The sequence below is a fragment of the Dreissena polymorpha genome, chromosome 5, assembly GCF_020536995.1.
Source record: "Dreissena polymorpha isolate Duluth1 chromosome 5, UMN_Dpol_1.0, whole genome shotgun sequence".
Classification (NCBI taxonomy): Eukaryota; Metazoa; Mollusca; class Bivalvia; order Myida; family Dreissenidae; genus Dreissena; species Dreissena polymorpha.
Window position 1 is genome coordinate 111867682 of NC_068359.1, and position 22036 is coordinate 111889717.

The window sequence follows — 22036 nt, forward strand, 5'->3', positions numbered from 1 at the left end:
TAGTAGTAGTAGTAGTAGTAGTAGTAGTAGTAGTAGTAGTAGTAGTAGTAGTAGTAGTAGCAGTAGTAGAAGTAGTAGTAGACACGAAAAACTAGACACACGTGTACCGCATTATTTAATCGGCAAATAAAATGAAATAAATAATCACTGTGGATTTGCTTCGCGAATGATTGTGGTTATGGATATCTTTGATGCAAAGCGTTGCTTCAAGCAGAAATTTAAAAAAAGGATTAAGAAAAAGAAAATTATGCGACAATTCATTTAGTCATGTTTAATTACATGATAGCAAAATACATTGTAGCTGTTTTACTATTTTCTTTGTTAATCACAGAATTATAAACACGCCCGCATAAAAGTTAAAGATGTATATAAGTCGTTTTATGCACTTTTATAAGCTGTCGTTGATATGATAAGACACAGGGATCTTTAAACAAATACTGTTAATATATACAAGGATACAACTGCCAAAAAATCCTATTTAACACCATTGTCTCAATAAATGCCAATATTTCTCAAAGGAATGCAATGAACGTAATGATTACACTGAATATCAATAGCCAATAGTTGAATGTACGTGTTGTATTAACATACAACAAAGCAAGTTTCTTAACCAAATGAGACGAAATCTTACTATGACACTGATGTGCACACGGCGATGGGGACTTTTGCATAACTACCTGTATTTGTTTGAGCCTCAGTTGAGCAGACGCACACGCCCGCAAATTGTAAACAAAATAAGAGTGGTTGAAAATTTTGAATAAAGCAAATAAGTAAAATTTCGACATTATTATCTTTCGTTTTTATTGTGAGTGCTACGGCACAGATTTGCGATATCATATTAAATGCAAATGATTTCCAGTAATGACAAGCTGTTGAGTCTGAAGATCATACCTTGTTGATGTTTGAGTTTGCTGGCACAGGGAAATCGTATGTTGAGTCAGAAGAAGCTAACATGCTACACTTTAAGGCTTATGTGTTCAACTGGCGTGTTCGATCGTGATTGTTAATGCATTATACGGTAATATGTTGTTTGTTTTCATATGCTGATTTATAAATTATTGTGACATTGTTTTTTATTCATATAAATTGTGTGTAGTAGTATCATTATAAATTCTAAAACTTTTTCATCAAATGATGATAATATGATAATAATCAAAGGTATCATATATAACCATAAATTGTGTTATTGTACTAAACATTTAATTAACTGAAATAATTAGTTCTAATCTGAATTGAGTTAAACAACATATGCACACTGTACACATACATAATTTATTATTTTTATGACGTACATAGCATTTTGCATTTGTAATTGAAATACCTTTAATGTTTATTTATATATTTTCCTGTAGTGGAATGCCATTTGCTGTAAAAACGTTCTTCGGTCTTTTGGATGGTAGACATAATCATTAAGACATTAAAAGTAATGAACATTTCAAACCAAGATATCAAACAGTTATTGAAAAATAATAAAAAACAGATTGTGTCATAATGGATGAATGTTTCATGTTAAACATAAAAAAAAATACTATGGACACCATTTACGGTGTTTGCAAAATTAAAAAGGCACAATGATCGTTCGGTGGTTTTCAAATTGTTATGTGTGGTGACTTTTTTCAACTTCCGCCAGTTGAACACCTCCCATATAATTACACTGGTGAATGCTGCTTAATATTATTTTGTTCGATGATTTATGTTTCAAACTCAAAATTTTACTGGAAGAAAAAATTGGAATCAAATCTGGATAAATGTTACTCGGAAATACAGTTAAGAGGGTTTTCCAAGGAAATTGCAGTGGTGAACTGATTGCATTTCTTAAATCAGTATCAATGTCTCTTACTGGAAACAGACTTGCACGAGCACAAAGCCACACATTCATTGGTTGATGACTTTAATAGAAATGCTATTGTTAAAGATTCTGGGGGAATTTGTAACAAAAGATCCTTGACATACACAAGATTTGGAATGAATTGCTGCAACCAAAATGATGTGGTTGAAAATTGCACGCCCTGATCAGCTATTTCAAACATTAAGTGACAAACTTGTAAATGGAATAACGGGTATTGTTCACACAGTTATCCCCCGTTCTCACAGAGCTGCGACTTGACGACGATAATACCGATCCAGCCACGATCTGAAAAATCTGTGTTCATCAAGAGAGAAGTACCAAAAATGCTATCCACATCTTTTTAGTTTGCTCGTTTTTAAGTTTTTAACGATGTTATGCTTTTGTCCATATCTTGTCACGTTAAAACTGTATGTGTCATTAGATTTTCACTAGGTTCAGAAATGTGAAATGATGACATTGACGTACATAACGTGACACAATTTAATTTATAATAGCTTATTACATGGGTATTGTCAAGTAATTCCATATCAATATCGACAATGTAAGTAAATGTCAAAATTTAAAGCCTCCAAATTGGTTTCATGTTAATATTATCATGATCGTAAATAATGTTCATCATAATTTGATAAAATGTTTTGGAAATTAATATGATATGTACAAATGCATGAGTCTTTTACGCAAACTCACAGTAAAGGTAGATTATACGATTGAGCCCTCATTGTAATATCTGCTCAATGCGTACTGTACCCTTTGAATGGCTATAATCAAAATAATGCGATTGTTAAGGTAAGCTAGATAACCTAAACAAAAACATGAGCCACTGATGCCAGGTCAAGGTCAATGTTACACTTAAAGGTCAATATTTTAGCATTTGTATCTTATATGGTTAATATAATAATGTTTCCACATATTATAACATTTTGAACGGGAAAAGAACCAATAACCAAACACAGTCCAAACATTAAATAAATCTCAGATGCATGATAAAAGGTACTATTATGTGAATTCTAGATGTTTGGCCACCACTTCATTGTCAAAAGAATATCTGCGGTTTAAGAAGCTGTGTCTTGGATTAAGGTGTAATTGTCATAACATGCATTTGTGTTATTGAATCATGGTTGAAACATGCATTTCAAGAATGTATACGTGTATTCAGTGACAATGAAGTACAACAAATAATAGTGCTACAGCTCCAGTTGCTGCTGCTGATACACATGATGGATTTGATGATGAATTTGATGACGTTAAGTTTTCAGTAAATACTGAAGAATAAACACAGAAATGTAATTACATGACTTCAACAACCCGTATTTGAAAGCAATTTGTTTAAATTTAAACATCCAGTACCCAACACAAAGTTGCAACTTAATTGTATTGTTGACAAAATTGACTACTCATATTTGACACAGTTTGTTTAAAAATGTATTTTAAATTAAATGACCTTTAAATGTGTTGAAAAGGATCTAATGACCAGAAGTTAATCCTCGAAAACGATTTCGTTGAATTATAAAAACTAATGCACATTTTCACAAGAGGAACATGCCATTAATTTGACTGTTTAATTTAATTTCAAAATGAAAATACATTTGCAAACCAGCACATGGCTTTTGTCATAAAATCGTGAGAAAAAAATGCTTATTGTTTTCCTTTCAAAAAGTGGACATGTGGTGCGTTTCTTACAACATAATTCTCAATAGAATGGTAGCATGCACAGATAAAGCAAGAGTCCGTATTGTGTATTTATGTCTGAATAAAATTTGCTGTTACACAATAAGGAAAATGTACTAGTTGTGGCAAAGTGACCGCTGGATATTTATCCTTAAAGTGTGGGGTACATTATGCACAGTGCGGTATATTGAAAGTTATAGTTGGAGCATACTTCCCGCAGCTATTATTATCCTTCAAGTGTAATATACGATAAATACAGCGCGGCATATTGAAAGTTATAGTTGAAACATAGTTCCCGCAGCTATTATTATCCTTCAAGTGTAATATGCGATAAATACAGCGCGGCATATTGAATGTTAAAGGTGGAGCATACTTCCCGCAGCTATTATTATCCTTCAAGTGTGATATACGATATGTACAGCTCGGTATAAAACGTTATAGATAGAGCATACTTCTCGCAGGTATTATGATCCTTCAAGTGTAATATACGATAAATACAGCGCGGCATATTGAAAGGTATAGTTGAAACATAGTTCCCGCAGTTATATTTATCCTTTAAGTTTGATATACGATATGTACAGCGCGGCATATTGAAAGTTTTAGTTGGAGCATAGTTCCCGCAGCTATTCTTATCCTTCCATTGTGATATACGATTAGTTAAGCGCGGCATTTTGAAAGTTAATGCTTCATCAAACGGTTATATATAATTTATTAAAACCCGCAATAAATAAACCAAACTACACAATATGGTATACACTATGTGAAATGCGCTTGACCTTTCACCTCGTAGCCAGCAAAAAAATGCATTTCAACCTCCGTTGGAATTATATCTTTAAACATGTATACGTTTAAGCTCCTTATCCAGAAGTTAGTCATTCAATAGATATAAAGTCTACGAGGATGCATTTTGTACTGCCATCAGACGATAATAAAAAACATGTAAGAAATCTGTAAACATATCCTGCCTTTCGAGTAACGTGAAAAAAGGACTTTGGTTAATTGTTATTGCTGTACAAAGCATATTTTGGAAATATAGGACACGTAATATGATATACAAATTCAATGAGATCGATTTATAAAATATTCATGGATGGAACGATCACTTATAACTAAGTTGCCACATTCAATTTGCGCTTGATAGTTATATTTTAGTTTTTCTCCATCAGCACTGTTTTATGTATGCAAAACTATTCGTAGAAGATGTGAATAGTTCTAAACTAATCGATAAGTAGGGCATATCGATATCTTAGTCTTTGTAATGCACGTATCTAATATGACATGGTAGATATAGAGCGGTTTAACAAGAAGCGTAATTTACTTCCTGTTGCAAGGAAATCAAAGGTGTCGTATGCTAAAAGCGCAGTGGGAATATCTAACGGTTTTATTGGTCTATTTACATTAAATAAGAATAATCGATGGCTTCGGACGATGGGGAGTACCGGGTCACAGGCTGTATTGGTCAGGGTGCGTTTGGAAAGGTTGTTCTGCTAGAAAACTCGGCTGGAGATCAGGTAAACATAGACTAAACAACTAGGAGCAATCGAAAGTAGACTATGAACTGAATTGAGCTGTTGAACTCGAAACTGGATGTAGAATATAATTTATTGAAAATGTAATAATAATTGAAAAAAATGAGATACATATATGCATGTCTGCCCCTTCGACATATATACACAAGATATATCCTTCTTTCCTATTGGTTCGTGAATTCCTATTAGTTCGTGAATTTTTTTGTGACGCAATAATAAAAACATCCGTGCGTCGCACGTGTCCGAATTCGATACTAGTATAACCGGAAGATTTGCACTCTCGGTAAAAGTAAAAAATGAGGACAAAAAAGGTAATATTTTGCTTTTTCTTACTGTATACACATTCATATTATTGCAATTTGCACTGAAATAACTGAGTAAAATAACAGTATACCTTAAATATTACGCTTATTTTGGTTTTACATCTGCCCCAGACTTTTGTTTACAATGTCAAGGTAACGTGACTAAAACAATATCGACTTAAGTCGACGTTTTTGTAAAGTAGAGGCCCGTAACGGGGGGATATGGAAAGTTGAACGAAAACTGATTAATATCCAATTAACGTCGCGTGTTTTTTTAACGTTGTAGGCAGTTCCTCAAAAATATCATGGAAAATATAAAAACTATACCCCTGACATACTGCTTAAAGCAGTTGAAGAAGTAAAGTTGAAAAAAATATCCATCCGTCGTGTTGCTCTTCAATACAACATTCCATACCAGACATTGCGTGATCGGATCAGTGGTCGTGTGGATCCAAATAACTTCACGACTGAAACGATTTTCACTGAAGACGAGGAACTGAGGTTGGTGGAACACACAGAAGACTCTGCCAGACTGGGGTACGGCTTCAGTAATACAGCAATGCAACAGATGGCAGGCGAGTTGGCGCACCACCTTGGAAAACGCGCTACTGACAAGCCACTCAGTAACTGTTGGTTATATGGCTTTTTAAAAGATGGGAGAGCAGAATATCCACACTGAAACCTTCAGCGTTGGATTCAAACAGAGCCAAACACTCAACTCCAGAAATTGTTGCCAAATATTTTGATAACCTCGAAGTGGCTATCGCGGAGTACGGGCTACAGGAGAGACCTGATTGCATATACAATCTGGACGAAACGGGCATCTCTCCTGAACATCGACCACCAAATATTATCGCTCCAATCAAAGAGAAAGCGCAGGCGGTCACGTCGCCACGATCGGCAACAACAACATTGATCGCGTGCGCAAGCGCATCAGGACACCATCTGCCGCCATATTTTGTGTTTAAAGGTTTATTAAAATCTAAGCAAACTAATTTTTAATCCATATATGCTAAGCAAATGAGTTACATTCATAATTATGTAGTACAGTTTTTATAAAGCTAAAACATGCATTTAAAGTAAAAGTCAGTCGCGTAAATCAATACATTGATGTTATTTAATTAATTGCAAAAGAATATTAACTTTGAAACACTACATTAATGTACTATCTTTTAATATTTAAACGCTGTAGTTATTTACATAAATAATTAATGCAGGAAAAAGGTCCAACGACAACTTGTCGAAAGAACTTACACCCGGTGCTGTTGTGACCATGTCGGAAACTGGTTGGTCGACCACTGCAACCTTCAAGGACTACCTCGAAAACCACTTTTTGAAGTACGTCAATAGAGGAGACGGCAGCCAACCAGTACTTCTATTACTTGACGGGCACAGCACACACACTTCCCAAGAGATGGTGAAATGGGCCAGAGATCGACACATCCACCTGTTTTGTTTGCCAGCGCACACATCGCATGTCCTGCAACCCCTTGATGTCGGAGTGTTTGGGCCGTTCAAGCGCTTCTATTATAGCGAATGTGCTTCGTACATGAAGGCGAATCAAGGCAAGATCGTGACGAAATACGAAATAGCAGGCATTGCATGTAAGGCGTACTTGAAGGCCCTCTGTCACTGGAACATAGTTTCCGCTTTTAGGAAAACCGGCGTGCATCCCCTGAACAAAAATGCTGTTCCGATGGAAAAGCTCTTGCCGTGTGAATCGTTCCGAGATGAGACACCAATGCTCAAGATGCAGTCGATACGCGCTGGCAAAGAGGCGGTGGATGAGTATCTTCGGGCGAAATCCGAATCTACCAGCACAACAGCCCCTTGCAAATGCAAATGCGGGAAGCAAAATCCCACAACACCAAAACCGAAGCCTGGCGGGAAACTACTCACCAGTGATGCATACATTGAGGCGCTCGAAATATACGATGCACAAAAGAAAACCAAGGCACCATCATCATCCAGGACAAACCTGCCACAAACAAGCCCCAAACAATCTACAAGCGGTTTAATCATCAACCGAACCGACAATTCTGAAAGCGAGTCAGATATTGACGACACAGAAGTTTGCTGCGTTTGCGAGAGATTCACGCCCATCAATGTTGACAAGCGACCACACCTAAAGATAGTCAACTGGGGACAGTGCGACGAGTGTGGACATTGGGTTCACTTGGGTTTCTGTCATGCCATGTCTGTTCTCAGACGAGGCTACAGTTTTCTGTGCCCTCATTGCAGTTAAATTGTCGATGTTGTTTATCGTTGTTCAGTTGTTTTCTTACTGCAGACTTTTGTACCAACGAATCAAATCTCCATTTGTTCAATTTCATAAATTACTCACAGTTTGTGCATATTTGCTTTTTTTGCTGCTTAGTTACAATTGTTTTCACTGTTTATTTATTTATTGAGAAAATAATTACATTACATAATTGAGAATTGAACATCAGTGAATGATTTACAACCCAGTGCCCCCTTCTTGAGCCTCACATTTGAGCGCGTGCGCTCGACCAATAAAATTCACGAACCAATAGGAAAACGTTCAGCAGATACAGACTTCCGACTGTCAACATGTACATGTAAGTATATCGATGTTTAACAAGTTTGAGTTCAAAACTTTCGGTTTATTTGCGTTCTACGGATGTTTTTAGTTCTAGATATCATCATCTCCAATTTGAATAAATATTTAAGTTGCGCATACGCAATTTCGAACGCTTAGGTGGCCGAACCAACAGGAAAAGTGGCTAAATCACGAGTATCACATTATTATATGAAATTATGAAATCATAGCACGGGCTGATTTACAATAAAGGTAGTGGGTGTTTAATGGGTACTTTTCCAGAAATACAATTTGTTATTATTTCCACATTGTAAATTGTATATCACAACTTATTGAAAATCTAAAAAACTTTTTACCATCCAGTTAACTCTTTACACTTGGTTGGATACATCTTCCCCTTGACTTGGTTTGGCGTTTTCTATAATATGAACCTATATCCAAAATTCTTAGTTTGGTAAATGGGATATACATATATTTTGACAATAAGCTCAATAAACATACTCAAATGGATTGTGATAATAAACACAGCATAAAAAGTTGAAAGAGAATTGTGTCTTTGATGTCCGATAGTATGTGCACTCAACTGGATAAAATGGTAAAAACGAAAACAAATAGGTCAGTGACAAGAAACTTTAATTAAATTTGTTGTCACTTGTAGTGGGATGATATGAATACATACTAACACAATCTATTTTATACATAGTAAATGAATTTCGGGAATTTTTATTAATTCCATCTCAAGAGATTACACTTTGCGTATGCCTATCCCCATTAATTATTACGCAATGAATTTCAAATTTGCAGATCACATATTTCTTTTAAATTTCCTATTAAAAGCGACAGTTATGCACTCTGATATATGATCACATTTGTTTTAATATTGATATTATAAAACATTAATGATTCAATCTTAAGGTCAAAAAAGTCCAAAGGCAATCCATGCAAACAGCTGCTCTTCACCACAAAATGTCAAGGCATTTCCAGTCTTACATAGCAAAATATATATGTTGTTATGGAAACACTATCCACATCGCCACTATAACCAGACATGTTGCCATTAGCAACAACAGAGATGCCAGCTTCTTTCTGTGCTTCAGCAGAATTCGGCACTGATGGTTTCACATATGCCTTCGAACCCGTTTTCAAATCCACAACAGAAATCCGAGCTCTATCCGGAATCTCTTTACCTCAAACTGTAAAACATTGACGCAATTATTTTTTTCATGAATTCAATTATCCCTTTTAAGTTTCATATTGATGCCTTATAGGATTGTTTGTTATGAGAAACAATCAATCGCGAGGACATAAAGCACTTCACAATTGGACGACTCCCTGTTCTCAAATTATCAAACATAAACATATGTTTTACACGATGAAATATGACCAAACGTTGAAACTCTAAACAATATAAACTTTTTTGTAAATGAGTTTTGCGTTACGCGCATGAAAAAAAAAATTATATTGACCTTATGGTTTCCTTTAGATTAAAAAAGGGTTAATATGTATTTTTTCTTTGGTTGTTTGTGATAGGTGTTGTTTTTTTTTTAAAAGAAAGAAAGAGAAAAACAACAGAATAGTTACGAATAAGGATGAGTTGCATAAAGTGGGTAGAAAGCATACTGGGCTTGTTTATGAAAGTTAAATGTGTTTCCATTTTTGTTCAAATATATGAAGTATATCATTGTTTAGGGCTATTTCTTTTTCAATTTGAATCTTCAGTTTTAAATAATTGAGAAAACAGTTCATTGTAGGTGTTTGTTTTTTGTATTTCATGCTGAATATAAAATACTTCATCAATATAATTATGCAATTAACAGCGTTATTAACCTCTTGTATTTTGCAGGTATTTACACCTAAACTGATGTCTAAGAGAGATAGTTTAACATTTAATTGTTGTTTCGCTAGAAAGGTTGTCAATTGATTCCATAGAGATTGAATATGTTTACACTCCCAGTAAAGGTGTTCTATTGTTTCAATATGTTCACTACACAAATCACATAGATTTGTGTTGGATAGGTTGCACTTAAAAAGATATTTATTTGTAGCTATGATTCTATGGATGTATATATATTGAAAAGTGTGCTATCAGTAGTTGATTCATATGGCATGACAAATATTTGTTTCCAATTAAATTCTTTTTCTCGAAGAAGGTTTTGCCATTTAGATTGAGCTTTAGAGATTTCGGCAGGGTTTTTAATTTGAAATATGTACAATATGTTGTTCGTTTAGTTTTGCAATTATGTTTTCTACGTATGTTTTTGAGTACATGATGTGTTATTTGTATTGGTAACAGCTTTAATACGTATGGGTATACTTTTGATCAATTTGTAGTACATCAGAAAATTACTTGTAGGTATTCCGAATATGTAGCATAAGTTATCAAAAGAATAGAAGTCGTTTATTCTGTAGTCGCACTATTGATCTACATATTTTATGTTTCGTTCGAACCGATGTTTATAGAAAAACGTTTTATTGTAAGTAGTTATGTCTTTATAGAATGATTTTACTGTTTATTTTGGTTTCTAAATTATAAGAAACTTTACACCATGCCGATAGAACATTCGATAGAAATATTTTTTGGTTGAAATTTCATCTAAGATATTATTGTCGATATATCATTCAAAAAGTAAGGAGTCACCATATGTTTTAAGAATTTTCTGGTAGAATAATTTCCATTTGCTCGTATTGGTATTATTTAAATATCTTTTAACCCAACCGCATTTGATTGCATTCAGGAATGAATCTATATCCGTTAGTCTGATACCTCCATATTCTACTGATTGAATTAATTGAGTTCGCTTAATTTTATCAGGTTTACCGTCCCATATGAAATTAAATATTTCTGATTTTATATCTCCAATAATATCATTTGGTGGGTTTGAGAGAACTGTTAGTGTATAAATTAATTTAGGAAGTGCAAACGTTTTGAACACGGTGTTTTTTCCGATAACTGTAAGTTTACGATGCTGCCATGATTTTGATCAATTTTTAAATTTTTGTAATTTAGGCAATATGTTTTTTTTAAATTGTTTCATTTTCATTGTTTGTAAAGGTTATTCCTAACGTTGTTGCTTCATCTGATGTCCTGTTGAATTTCATTTCTTTTTAAAGATGAATATTACTTTGTTTAAATTTACCTACTCGTGGCACAGTGCATTTACTTTTGTATAGTTTAAGACCCGATGCCTTTCCAAAAAGGGTTAGCGATTCTATAAGATTATTGAATGAGTCACTACTGTTTAAGAAATAAGTTGCATCGTCAGCAAATAGGGACTGTCTAATCTCTTCGTCAGGTTCTAGCGATATTCTCATTATTTGTTTATTTGATTGGATATAGTGTGATATATACACGATCCATCTTATAAATAGCGAGGATGAAAGTGGACATCCTTGTCTTACCCCTCGTTTGATGTTAAAATTGTTTGAGAAGAAGCCATTGTTAATAATTATACTGTTATTATCGGTATAAAATAGTTTGACCCATTTAATTACACTTTCACCGAAATTCATATTTTCTAAGCAAGGCAACATAAACGAGTGGTCTAGTGAATCGAAAGCCTTTTCGAAGTCTGCAAAGAAAATGAGGCCAGAATTGTTTGGTTGGTTGAAATAATGTATGCACTCTTATATCAGACGTACGTTTTCACCAATGTAACGTCCCTTAACGTCCTCAAACTTGACAAGATGGAAAAGACCGTTCCAGGCAATTCTTCCATATGACATCTGAGAGATGTCCAACACCTTAATAAAAAGTAAAAAAAAGTCAATGTGTCAAAATAATATGTCAATAAGGCAGAGAAATTCTTGATACATCATGCAGTTCTAAAAATGGTAAAACTTTGTAATTCATTAGCTATTGATAAGAGTATTATTTGTTTATGTATATAACATATGAAAAAAAATCCGAAATAGAAATGTGTCTGCAATAAACTGCCTTCGTTTAACAGCGGAACAACGTTGGTTATCGGTATCACATTTTTGTGTTCGAAAACGACCTGGTCTTTTACCCACTTTCAGTTTGCAACAAAATGGTACCGTCAGGAACGAAAATATTTTTTTCAAACGAATTAATTAAAATAAAATTTCTGTTAACGTTTATAAATCTTAAGAAGTAAACACATTAAGTTCTAATATAAAAAATACACACATTTGTTTCGTGTTTTAGCTCTTGAATTAAAACGCATTCATTTATTTCGTGATTTAAGTATTATTTCCGGACTTTGACGGAGTTTCTGAACGCTTTCTGAATACGGCGTTATCGCCCGAATTTTACAGATTTCATTAGATCTCCACTGCCTTAACTGTCTTCACTGTTTCTACAATAGGCGGCACTGAAGGTTGTAGAATTGGCGGGAAATATCCCAAAATCATCGAATTGACTCTTCAGGAAGTGTGTCTGCTAGCTATTCTGGATCACGAGAATATCTTGAAGTTTCTAAGCTGTGAGCAAGATGGATCTACCTTGTTGATTTTGACAGTTTTGTCTGCACTGACGATTATAAAAGCAAGATTATCATTTTTTTAAGTTTTATTTTGTACAATTGCTACTTGAACTGCTGTCCCTTTTGTTGATGCCGATGTGATGGATAATACATATGTCCCATGAACGTTTGAGTGTTCTGTTTCTGAATTCACCGATTGTCCCTGTACATATAACCTCACATTTGTCTTAGTGTAGTGAGTGCTTAAAACGTATGTTTATTATCCCCCGCCATAGGCGGAGGGATATTGTTTTGGCGTTGTCCGTCCGTCCGTCCTTCCGTCCGTCTTTCCGTCCGTCCGTTCGTCAAGAGCCATATCTTGAAAGTGCTTTGGCGGATTTCATTGAAACTTGATATGAGTTTATATATGGATAAGATGATGATGCACGCCAAATGGAATAGTACACAATATGTTAATAACGGAGTTATGGCCCTTTGATCTTGAAAAAACTGCTTTTAAATATAAGCTTTTTGCTTTATCTCCATTAACACATGAGCCAGAGCCATGAAACTTGCCATAGTTGTTCTGAATCATCTGTGTTTGCTTCACATTCAACACCCATAACCCAAGGGGCTTAGGTCAAGGTCACAGATTGAGGTCAAAGGGCGTTGTCCATACGTCCAGAAAACTTTTGTATCCAGAAGCATATTGGCGGGGGATATCAATTCAACGAATTTGCTTGTTTCTGACATAATTCGTCAGTACACATGAAACTATATATATATATCTATATGCTTATTGAAGTTCAACTTATCATTATGAACTAATGCTTCATGAGAACATCGCGCTGAGTATTTTCCCAAAGGCGTTTCATGCAATGCTTGTCGTGATATCCTTATTTACTTACCGGTATAACATGGTATAGCATAGTTTACTAGTGTTACATTTTGTAGAGTTTTGTCCGAATGGTGACCTCTCTGATTACCTCAGCAAACATCGAGGTGAGAAGATGGACGAGCGACGCCTGGTGGAATGGGTTCGCCAGATTGCGTCTGCTTTAGAGGTCAGTTATTGTTCTCAGACTCAACATAATAAAAGCAGATGAATTTAGAAAGTACTGTAAGTTGATGAATGGTCTTCTTGTGCTGAAATCCAGTTTAAATAAACTTGTACTAAAGTCTGTGGATATTATTCTTTGATTTTAATATTGCTCTGAATGTTTCTTTGCCTTTGTTATTGCAACAACGGGAGTCCAGTTTCCCAAAAATATTAAGCATTTTAATACAAAGCATCTAGCCTTGTCGAATCAAGGTATAGAGATTTTCTCATGTATGATCTTTTCGACATATGAAACCCCATTTTTCAATGCGTCCATCGAGTTCCAGAAGGTGTTCTTCGCTCGTGTTCAAAGAAGAGCGCACTTAAAACTACATACAAAGCATTCAAGCCGAATCCATTTCAGTACCTACACAATCTTCCTAAGCCGGTGATACACCGCGATCTGAAGAGCCTCAATGTTTTCCTGGACTCGAACTGGGACACGCGGCTTGGTGATTTCGGGGTTTCCAGGGTGACTGAGTCCTCGACAGATATGGCGACTACTCAAGTGTGGACCCCGATGTATATGGCTCCAGAGATGTTTAGTGGATTGCCGTATACTGAGAAGGTATTTCGTCATGCCTTCATGTGTACATTCACTCGTATACAAAGTAACATTACATATTAACACATAACAAAAAAGAAACAAAGCATTTAACAAACATTTATGATCACAACACGAAGAGAATCAATAAAGAAACAAAGCAATCAACACAAAATGACGATTACAACATGAAAATAACCAACAACAAAAACCCGTTGAGAGAAATTGAGAGAATTTTAATTCACACACTAACTAAAATAATGTATACTGTTATAAGTTCTATTCTAAATCAATATAGCAAATGACGAAGCTCCAGAATTTCTATCTGGAGAGAAATTCTTGTTCTTATCCGCTATTTTTATAACACCAACATTAGCATAAAATTCTTAATGCTAGGAAAAATGCATTTGAACAGCCAATGCAAAACATTGGGGCGGAGGGGCGGGGGAGGTTATCCGGTTTTAGAGAAATCCGCACCTCACATTTGCCAAGGAAATAATTATTAAACAAACGCGCGTTTAAAACAATATAAATCCAATGAACCTATCCAGACAGAAAAGGAATGCATTAAATCAACGCCAGAACGCGAGGCATGAATCGAATACTGCACACATAATTGTATTGTGTTAGAGTCGGAAGTATCTATTATAAAGGATCAGGGAATAAGTTTTAACGTGATTAGTATACAAAGAAACATGGCACATATTTCAAATATGTTTTACTATCTAAAAAGCGATGAATCTACAGACAGTTTTCAAACAATACAACCAAACAACAGAAAGAGAGTTTACATGTTCAATCCACAAAAATAGGTCTACTGCTTACAGCATCAGAAGATGAAACCATTCACAATATAAACGGGAAAACAAAACAGTATTATGCTTTGTTGACTTAAGTAAAAGACTTGATTTAATAGTTTCTTTATACATACTCTATTTTGATGAATGTAATACGATCCACATGAAGTAATGTTTTCAACACCAAAACTGTTTAGGTAACACATTTACATGTCAGCTACGTAAACGTCAAGTCTACTGTTTACTGTTTATGTCATTTTCTAAGTTTATTAATGATATAAAACAACACTATACATTCAAAGGTGTAAACGTCATTTACTACGAGAACTTAAAACTTATTGTGTTGTTATACTCTGACGTAATTGTCAGTTATGTCTCAAACAAAATTGAACTTCAATGATCTCTTGATTTACTTCATTTTTAACGTAAGAAATTTAATTTAAGAACTTACTGAAACATACCAAATTGTTTTTACAAGCGAATACTTAAAGATTAACCTTAACATGTGTACGGTTGAAAGGAAAATAAAAAATGTACGATGAGACACTTAAGCCGCTATTTAAGTTTGAGCAGTCGACAATACAGCGTACTCACCGTAGTTATACAATTAGTCGACAATTTTATAATGCCAATATGGAATTAAGGATCAGAAGTATGGGGTTCCTAAAACTTACTATGTCTGAAACTGATGACGCAAACGACTTAATAAACAAAGAAGTGGTAGACCATCTCATTATTGGAATAAATGAATAACAGTTTTGGATTCTGGTTTAAAAGTTTTATGTCTTCGGACAAAAAATTTGTTTATTGTGCATTATTTTTGTGAAATGAAAAGGGTTTATTTCAAACAAAATCGGACATTTCTTGTAAAAAAAAGCATATGTTCAAATATCCACTTTAATGCCATGAAAGAGTAGTATATATAAACAAGTATACAATTTAACCATCACATTTTCTTAAATGTATTGAACCGTTTAACGCCGACCACGAACTTGTATTCGTATAACTTGCAACCTTTATTATCCCCCGCCATAGGCGGAGGGATATTGTTTTGGCGTTGTCCGTCGGTCCGTCCTTCCGTCTTTCCGTCCTTCCGTCCGTCTTTCCGTCCGTCCGTCCGGAGCCATATCTTGAGTGTGCTTTGGCGGATTTCATTGAAACTTGGTATGAGTATATATATGGATAAGAGGATGATGCACGCCAAATGGCATTGCACACCATCTGATAATAACGGAGTTATGGCCCTTTGTATCTTGAAAAAAATGCTTTTTTAGTGTCAAATATAACACTTGTGTCCAGAAGCATAATGGCGGGGGATATCAATTCAACGAATTTGCTTGCTTACAACGCTTTACAACGACACACCTAAGCAAAATTTCACATTCAATATTGTACCTTGCTTTTCTCCAAATTATTTTTTTGTGTTTTACTTGCATACTACATATACTTGTAAAACTTGTTTTGTGCGACCTGATATGTTATTTATCTATTGGTGGTTAACGACTGTTTGAACACGTTACTTTATGTTTATCCTTCGAAATAAAGATTTTATTTTTCTATCCATCTTTAATTTATCGCAGAACTATTTTGTCTGGTATAGCAATTCTTAAAAAAAACAGTTACAAATTAAACAAAATCATCGATATGTATGTCAGTGTAAACCATATGAAATATGCTCAATAGTTTCAAACCACTTACTATTTCCCAGACAGACATCTTTTCCCTGAGCATCCTGATGTACGAGATGGCTACAATGGACAACGACTCCTTTGAGAACATGATGGGACAGAAGGCGTTAATGATGATGCTCTTCAGGATCGTACACCATCAGGTACACGTACAAGTCAAGTCTTAAAGAATAATATCAATATTTTATTTCCATAAATTTTAACCAATACATGAATATGAACAAAGAGAGAAACAAAATCAATAAAATTTAAGTTAAATTAATTGTTTATAATTTAAAATGTAAATGGTACCATAAATCACATGTTATGTACTTCGATGACATTCTCATCGATCATGTTTATGGCTTTACCGACACATCTACTCCTATTTTGCGCAAAGCCAAAATTATGTATGTATGTCGTATGAAATAATTGTCTGAACAGAAAAGTGGGGATTACATAAAAATGAACATGCCATTTTTAAACACATGAGATTTTTTACGGGACAAATGAAAAGTATTAAAACCGTTTAAAACAAATAATTTGCGTTGATGTTCTAATAGAACAGCTTCTTAAAGGGGCCTTTTCACGTTTTGGTAAATTGACAAAATCAAAGAAGTTGTTTCAGATTCGCAAATTTTCGTTTTAGTTATGCTATTTGTGAGGAAACAGTAATACCGAACATTTACCATGCTCTAAAATAGCCATTATTTTGTTATGCATTTTTTGACGGTTTAAAAACCTGAAAATTATTAAGCGTTGCAACGCGAAACGATTACATAATTTGGAAAGTTCTGTTGTTGTCGTTATATTTTGTGAAATTACGAGGATTGCTTATATAAAGTAAAAAGATACATCAGTGATTGTATGAGCACGGATGGCCGAGTGGTCTAAGAGGTAAACTTTTACTCCAAGACTCCAGGGGTCAGTGGTTCGAGCCAAGTTGAGGTTTCCTTTTTCTCTTTTTTTATAAATTTTATTCTAGATTTTTGACTGGAGCATTTTAAATCCAATGTTTACATTTATCAATATAAATGCATTTAATGACAAACTTCAATACATGCCAAAATCTGTGAAAAGGCCCCTTTAAAGTTTAATCTAGCTTTTTTGTCGTGAATGTTTTGGTTTTGAAATTATTTTGAAAGCTTTAATCATTATTTTAATTTTGAGTTCGTATTGTATGTATTGGATTATCAAGTGTTCATCTGCATTTAAAAACAGACTAAACGTTTCTGCTGTTTCATTTTTGCTTGATATTTCCGATACCATAGTCCGGTTGAGTCTTTCTTTCCTCACCCAGTTTGGTTCATGCTCTTTTTCAAAGGATATGATAAAAGGCTCAATTGGATCATGCACAAACGTGTGATTGTTAATCAATGAAATATTGATATATAATTGGTGGTAGGCTCGAAACTTGATAAACGTGTATATTTACGCCGATAAAATTTATATAATAATACATTTTTTTGAATATCGATTCCATAATAGACCAAAATATCACCAAAACATTCTTTGGATCAACAAAAAAGTTAGTCCAACAGAACTTTGATTATTTATATAAAAATGCAGTTATTCGATCCATGTTATAAACAATATTAAATGTAATAATCCGTATGGTTAGAAATATATTATTGTATAGGTCCCTACGATGCCGACCGGCTACAGTGCTGGCGTTACGGATCTTATGAAAGTAATGATGCAGGCGGATCCCAGTAAACGACCGTCGGCTGACGAAATCCTCCAACAAAGAATCTTCAAAACCACCGGAAAGCCACCACCAATTGTAGGTCCCTTATCTGTCAACTTATGCATTTTACGCTCAATTTGATATTCAAGTTCATATAAACACCAGAGGTGCATTTCTTCCTGAAATTGAACTAGCACGTGATGACCAGATAGTCCTTACTGTCTAGTATTGATTTGTTATTTAAACAATCTAGTCTAAAATTTCATAAACAGATCTACAATGCGATACTTGAACCGATGAGGATATAAGCGATAATTCAAGTTTCATTGAACACATGAGTGTCCTTGCTTTATGTATATTAGTAATCTTAAATGAACAAATTATCAATAAAATTATATGCGAATGTTCCTGTTGCTTTTAATAATCAACCAATAAATAGCACCGTCACACCGGACCGGCGTCCTTACGGCGACCTAAGACTGTGTTTCTGGAAATTTCTGATTGTCGTAGTAAGGACGCCAATGACTTTTTCGGTAAAAATGCTGTTTTTTTTGCATTACCGTCACACCAGCGTCCTGGTTTATGGCGTTCTGTGCGTCCTCACGGCGTCCTTAATACGTCCCTGGCAACCTTACCGCGTTCGTACTGCTTTCTTACGACGACAAAAGCCGACCATACGGCGTCTGAGCGGCGTCCTTGGCGTTCTTACTGCGTTCTTATTGCGACCATAGTCGTTCTGATTACGCAATAGACGTACAAAGGACGTACGCATGTCGCAATAAGGTCGCCTTACGGTCGCCTTGCAGTCAATGATCATTTTCTGTTGGTTTTATCGGCGACCACACGACGTCCATAGCGACCTTACAGCGACCCTACCACGTCCCTACTACGACTACTACGTCTCTACGGCGTGCCTACGACGTCCTTAACAGAACGCCGTAAAACGCCGGACTGCGGCGACTACTTTGAACATGTTCAAAGTGGTCGCCGTTGGCTCGCGTCTTGAGCAATTTTCGACGTCCGCACTGCGTCCTCTTGCGTCCTTAATGCGTCTCTCCGGCGTCTATGGCGTCCTCACCGCGACCTGGGTCGCCGTATGGACGTAGTAAGGACGCCAGTCCGATGTGACGGGGGTAAAACCAAGCAATTAACAGCCTCCTGCAATATGATAATTAGATCTAAACTAGCTTATTATGCTAATCTTGCCCAAAATGTTCTATGTTTCTGTTTTCTTTCCATATTTGTCAATGTCCTTTTTAAGACTGATCCGCCCAAAGTGTTTGACATTGAAGACGACCATGACGAGGACACATGCCTTTCATCGGACACCCTCACATGGATAAACCAACGTATCGAGGGCGGAACCTCGATGGGAGGGAAAACAAAAACAGTCGACGAAAAACAAGAGTATTCCGGGGCTGTTGGTGGAAATATGATTGTTGATTTGCTTTCTTAAAACCCCATTCTGGGTTTGGTGACAAGGGTTCTTGATGACATGGTATGTATTTCTTTTCTATAGATTCGATGTTGAAGTACATTCAGCTTCCCCATTATTTTTGTATGAAAATATTTTTTTTTAACTTGTGTTAGTTTTCTGCATATAGAAAAAATTGGTTTGAATAAATGTAATTTTTAGATTGTGTCTGTTTCTGTAAAAACATTGTAGAAATCATGCCACACATTCCGACAAAAGCCAAGACTTTTCGCATTTAAAGAGGTTTTTGGTTTATATTTTTTCATTTGCTTTAGATTTGCGTTTAAATATTGCTATTGATTGGAAAAGTATCTTGTTCTATTCTAACTAAACATGATTTGTTTCGTTGCAGGGCAAAACACATCTTGTTAAAGGTAACGCTATTTCTGTTTTATTCATTGACAGCATAGCTATTTTTTTCATTATGTTGATGAATATTAACGATAATTTCTTCACTAAGTTTTATTGAAAAGTTTCCTTAGATACTCCGCTAATTGAAAAAAACTACATATGTTTATATATGAACCATATTTCTATATTTCTTTCCATTCTAATAACTTTAAAATCTTTACCCTAACAATGGTATTTATTTACGATACTTACGAAATTTGCATTACAAAAATTACACGTTTGCGATGAAAAATATGTAGACTTTTCAGTAGGTCTTAGCAGGCCTTGTTGGAACCATTTCACAGTTAACATAATTGTTTTGATATACAATGTATAAAGAAAACATGTATGCATGTTTACAGAAATGTTTTCTCCGTATGGTTAGATGGGCATTGCAAATTTATGTTTTTCCACAAGCCTTTCAGCTATTAACATGGAACTTCAGTTGTCCATTTATCGTATTAAGGACAAATGAACAAGAACCTTTTATAAATCAAATGAATCAACCTATTATAATGACGCTTTCTACATAGATACCTTATATCGAAACCTCGCTTGATATCTGCACATGGTCAGTGCATCGCGATTCGGTATCGAGTAAGTTAGCAGCAACAACACGTTTCACCCATGCGTGCTCAGAAAACGACATACCCCAATCTAATCCGCGAAATGTTTGAATAACTTCCATGTTCAAACTAATTTTATTCAGGACCTCGTTTACATTGCTTGCTGCCACATTTAATGTATAAAAATGCGCTCCTTATTGCTATTATTAGCATTTTAATCCGAAAGGTATGTATGTGATAATTTACTCTCCATTTTGGTTTATTTTCCACTTTTATTAGGTTTAAAGGACATTGTGTAATATGTAAGGTTGTGTCTTAATTTCATGTATGTTCTAGCTTTTTTAAACCCATTTATATATTTCTTTATATTCATTTATAGTATATTCCCAACTGTGATTACAAAATGCAAAACTTAGATTTGTACTGTGATAATAAAATTAGACCATTTATCTCTGATATCATTCCATTTAACAATGTGTTCTTATATAGACTTTAGTTTAAGGTTAATGTTTTAAAGCTACTTTTTGTTAGTAAAAAGCTCTCTTTGTCATGCCACCAGCACAAAAAAGACCACAATGGAAATAAGAGTTGCTCTTGTTTGTGTTATCCTTGGTGTTGGTGTGCATGTCATGGTTTATTTATTCTCATGTGTTCCACGACTTTGTATTATAAATGTTGTTTTAAATGTCCATGTATGTGTATTCCATGGCGGAATAAATAAATCAATCAATTAAACACATATAAACAGCATAATAACCGATTACCAACACGTCACAATACTATTTTGTAATAATGCGATTTATTCCAACCAGTGTTACGTAAGACATTATGTACACTACGTATTTCTGTATGATCACTTCCTTTCCACGTGACCTTTTTATATGTATTGTAATATAGTTAAGACAATGCACTATTTACAAGTCGTAATAATTTTTCAGTTCTGTCCTGTTATTTTGACAAAGCTGTGGTCAAGTTTATTATTTATCACATGCCATATCCTGTTTCCAATGTAATATAACCATTACGAATATTGTTATCTTACATATGTGTAATATACTTTTTAAGCGTTTTCATTGGCTTATTTTCGTTCGATTGACCAATCGCATTTTGTTATTTTGCTGAAATGACGTTGCATCGTCAAATGACGTCACGAAATGTAAACAACATTCGGGATTTATCATTATGTTTGGGTAAATATTTATTTAATTTGCTCATTTAAAAGCATGTGATAAAAAAGATCTGACACTCGTTGTCATTTCATACCATATTTTATTAAACTCGTCCAGGAAATTCGTTAGTAACTAACAAAATTCCTGAACTTGTTATATAAAATATGGTATGATATGACAACTCGTGCCAGATCCTATATAAATATATATATATATATATATATATATATATATATATATATATATATATATATATATATATATATATATATATATAGGAAACCAGGAAACTTTACGTGATCATTAACTTATTA

At 34.6% G+C, this 22036-nt stretch overlaps 2 protein-coding genes across 2 annotated transcripts in view; both read left to right on the forward strand.

Moving 5' to 3' along the window:
- LOC127880911 (serine/threonine-protein kinase Nek4-like) overlaps positions 1–22036 on the forward strand; it is a 38604-nt gene that overhangs the window by 13588 nt on the left and 2980 nt on the right. Inside the window, exon 8 of the mRNA XM_052428409.1 lies at positions 19950–19971. Coding sequence (XP_052284369.1) covers positions 19950–19971 — 22 coding nt within the window. The remainder of the gene's footprint in view (positions 1–19949; positions 19972–22036) is intronic.
- The window catches only part of LOC127880912 (serine/threonine-protein kinase Nek4-like), a 65386-nt gene continuing 48183 nt past the window's right edge, over positions 4834–22036 (forward strand). Inside the window, exon 1 of the mRNA XM_052428413.1 lies at positions 4834–4858. The gene's annotated coding sequence lies outside the window, so the exon portion shown is untranslated. The remainder of the gene's footprint in view (positions 4859–22036) is intronic.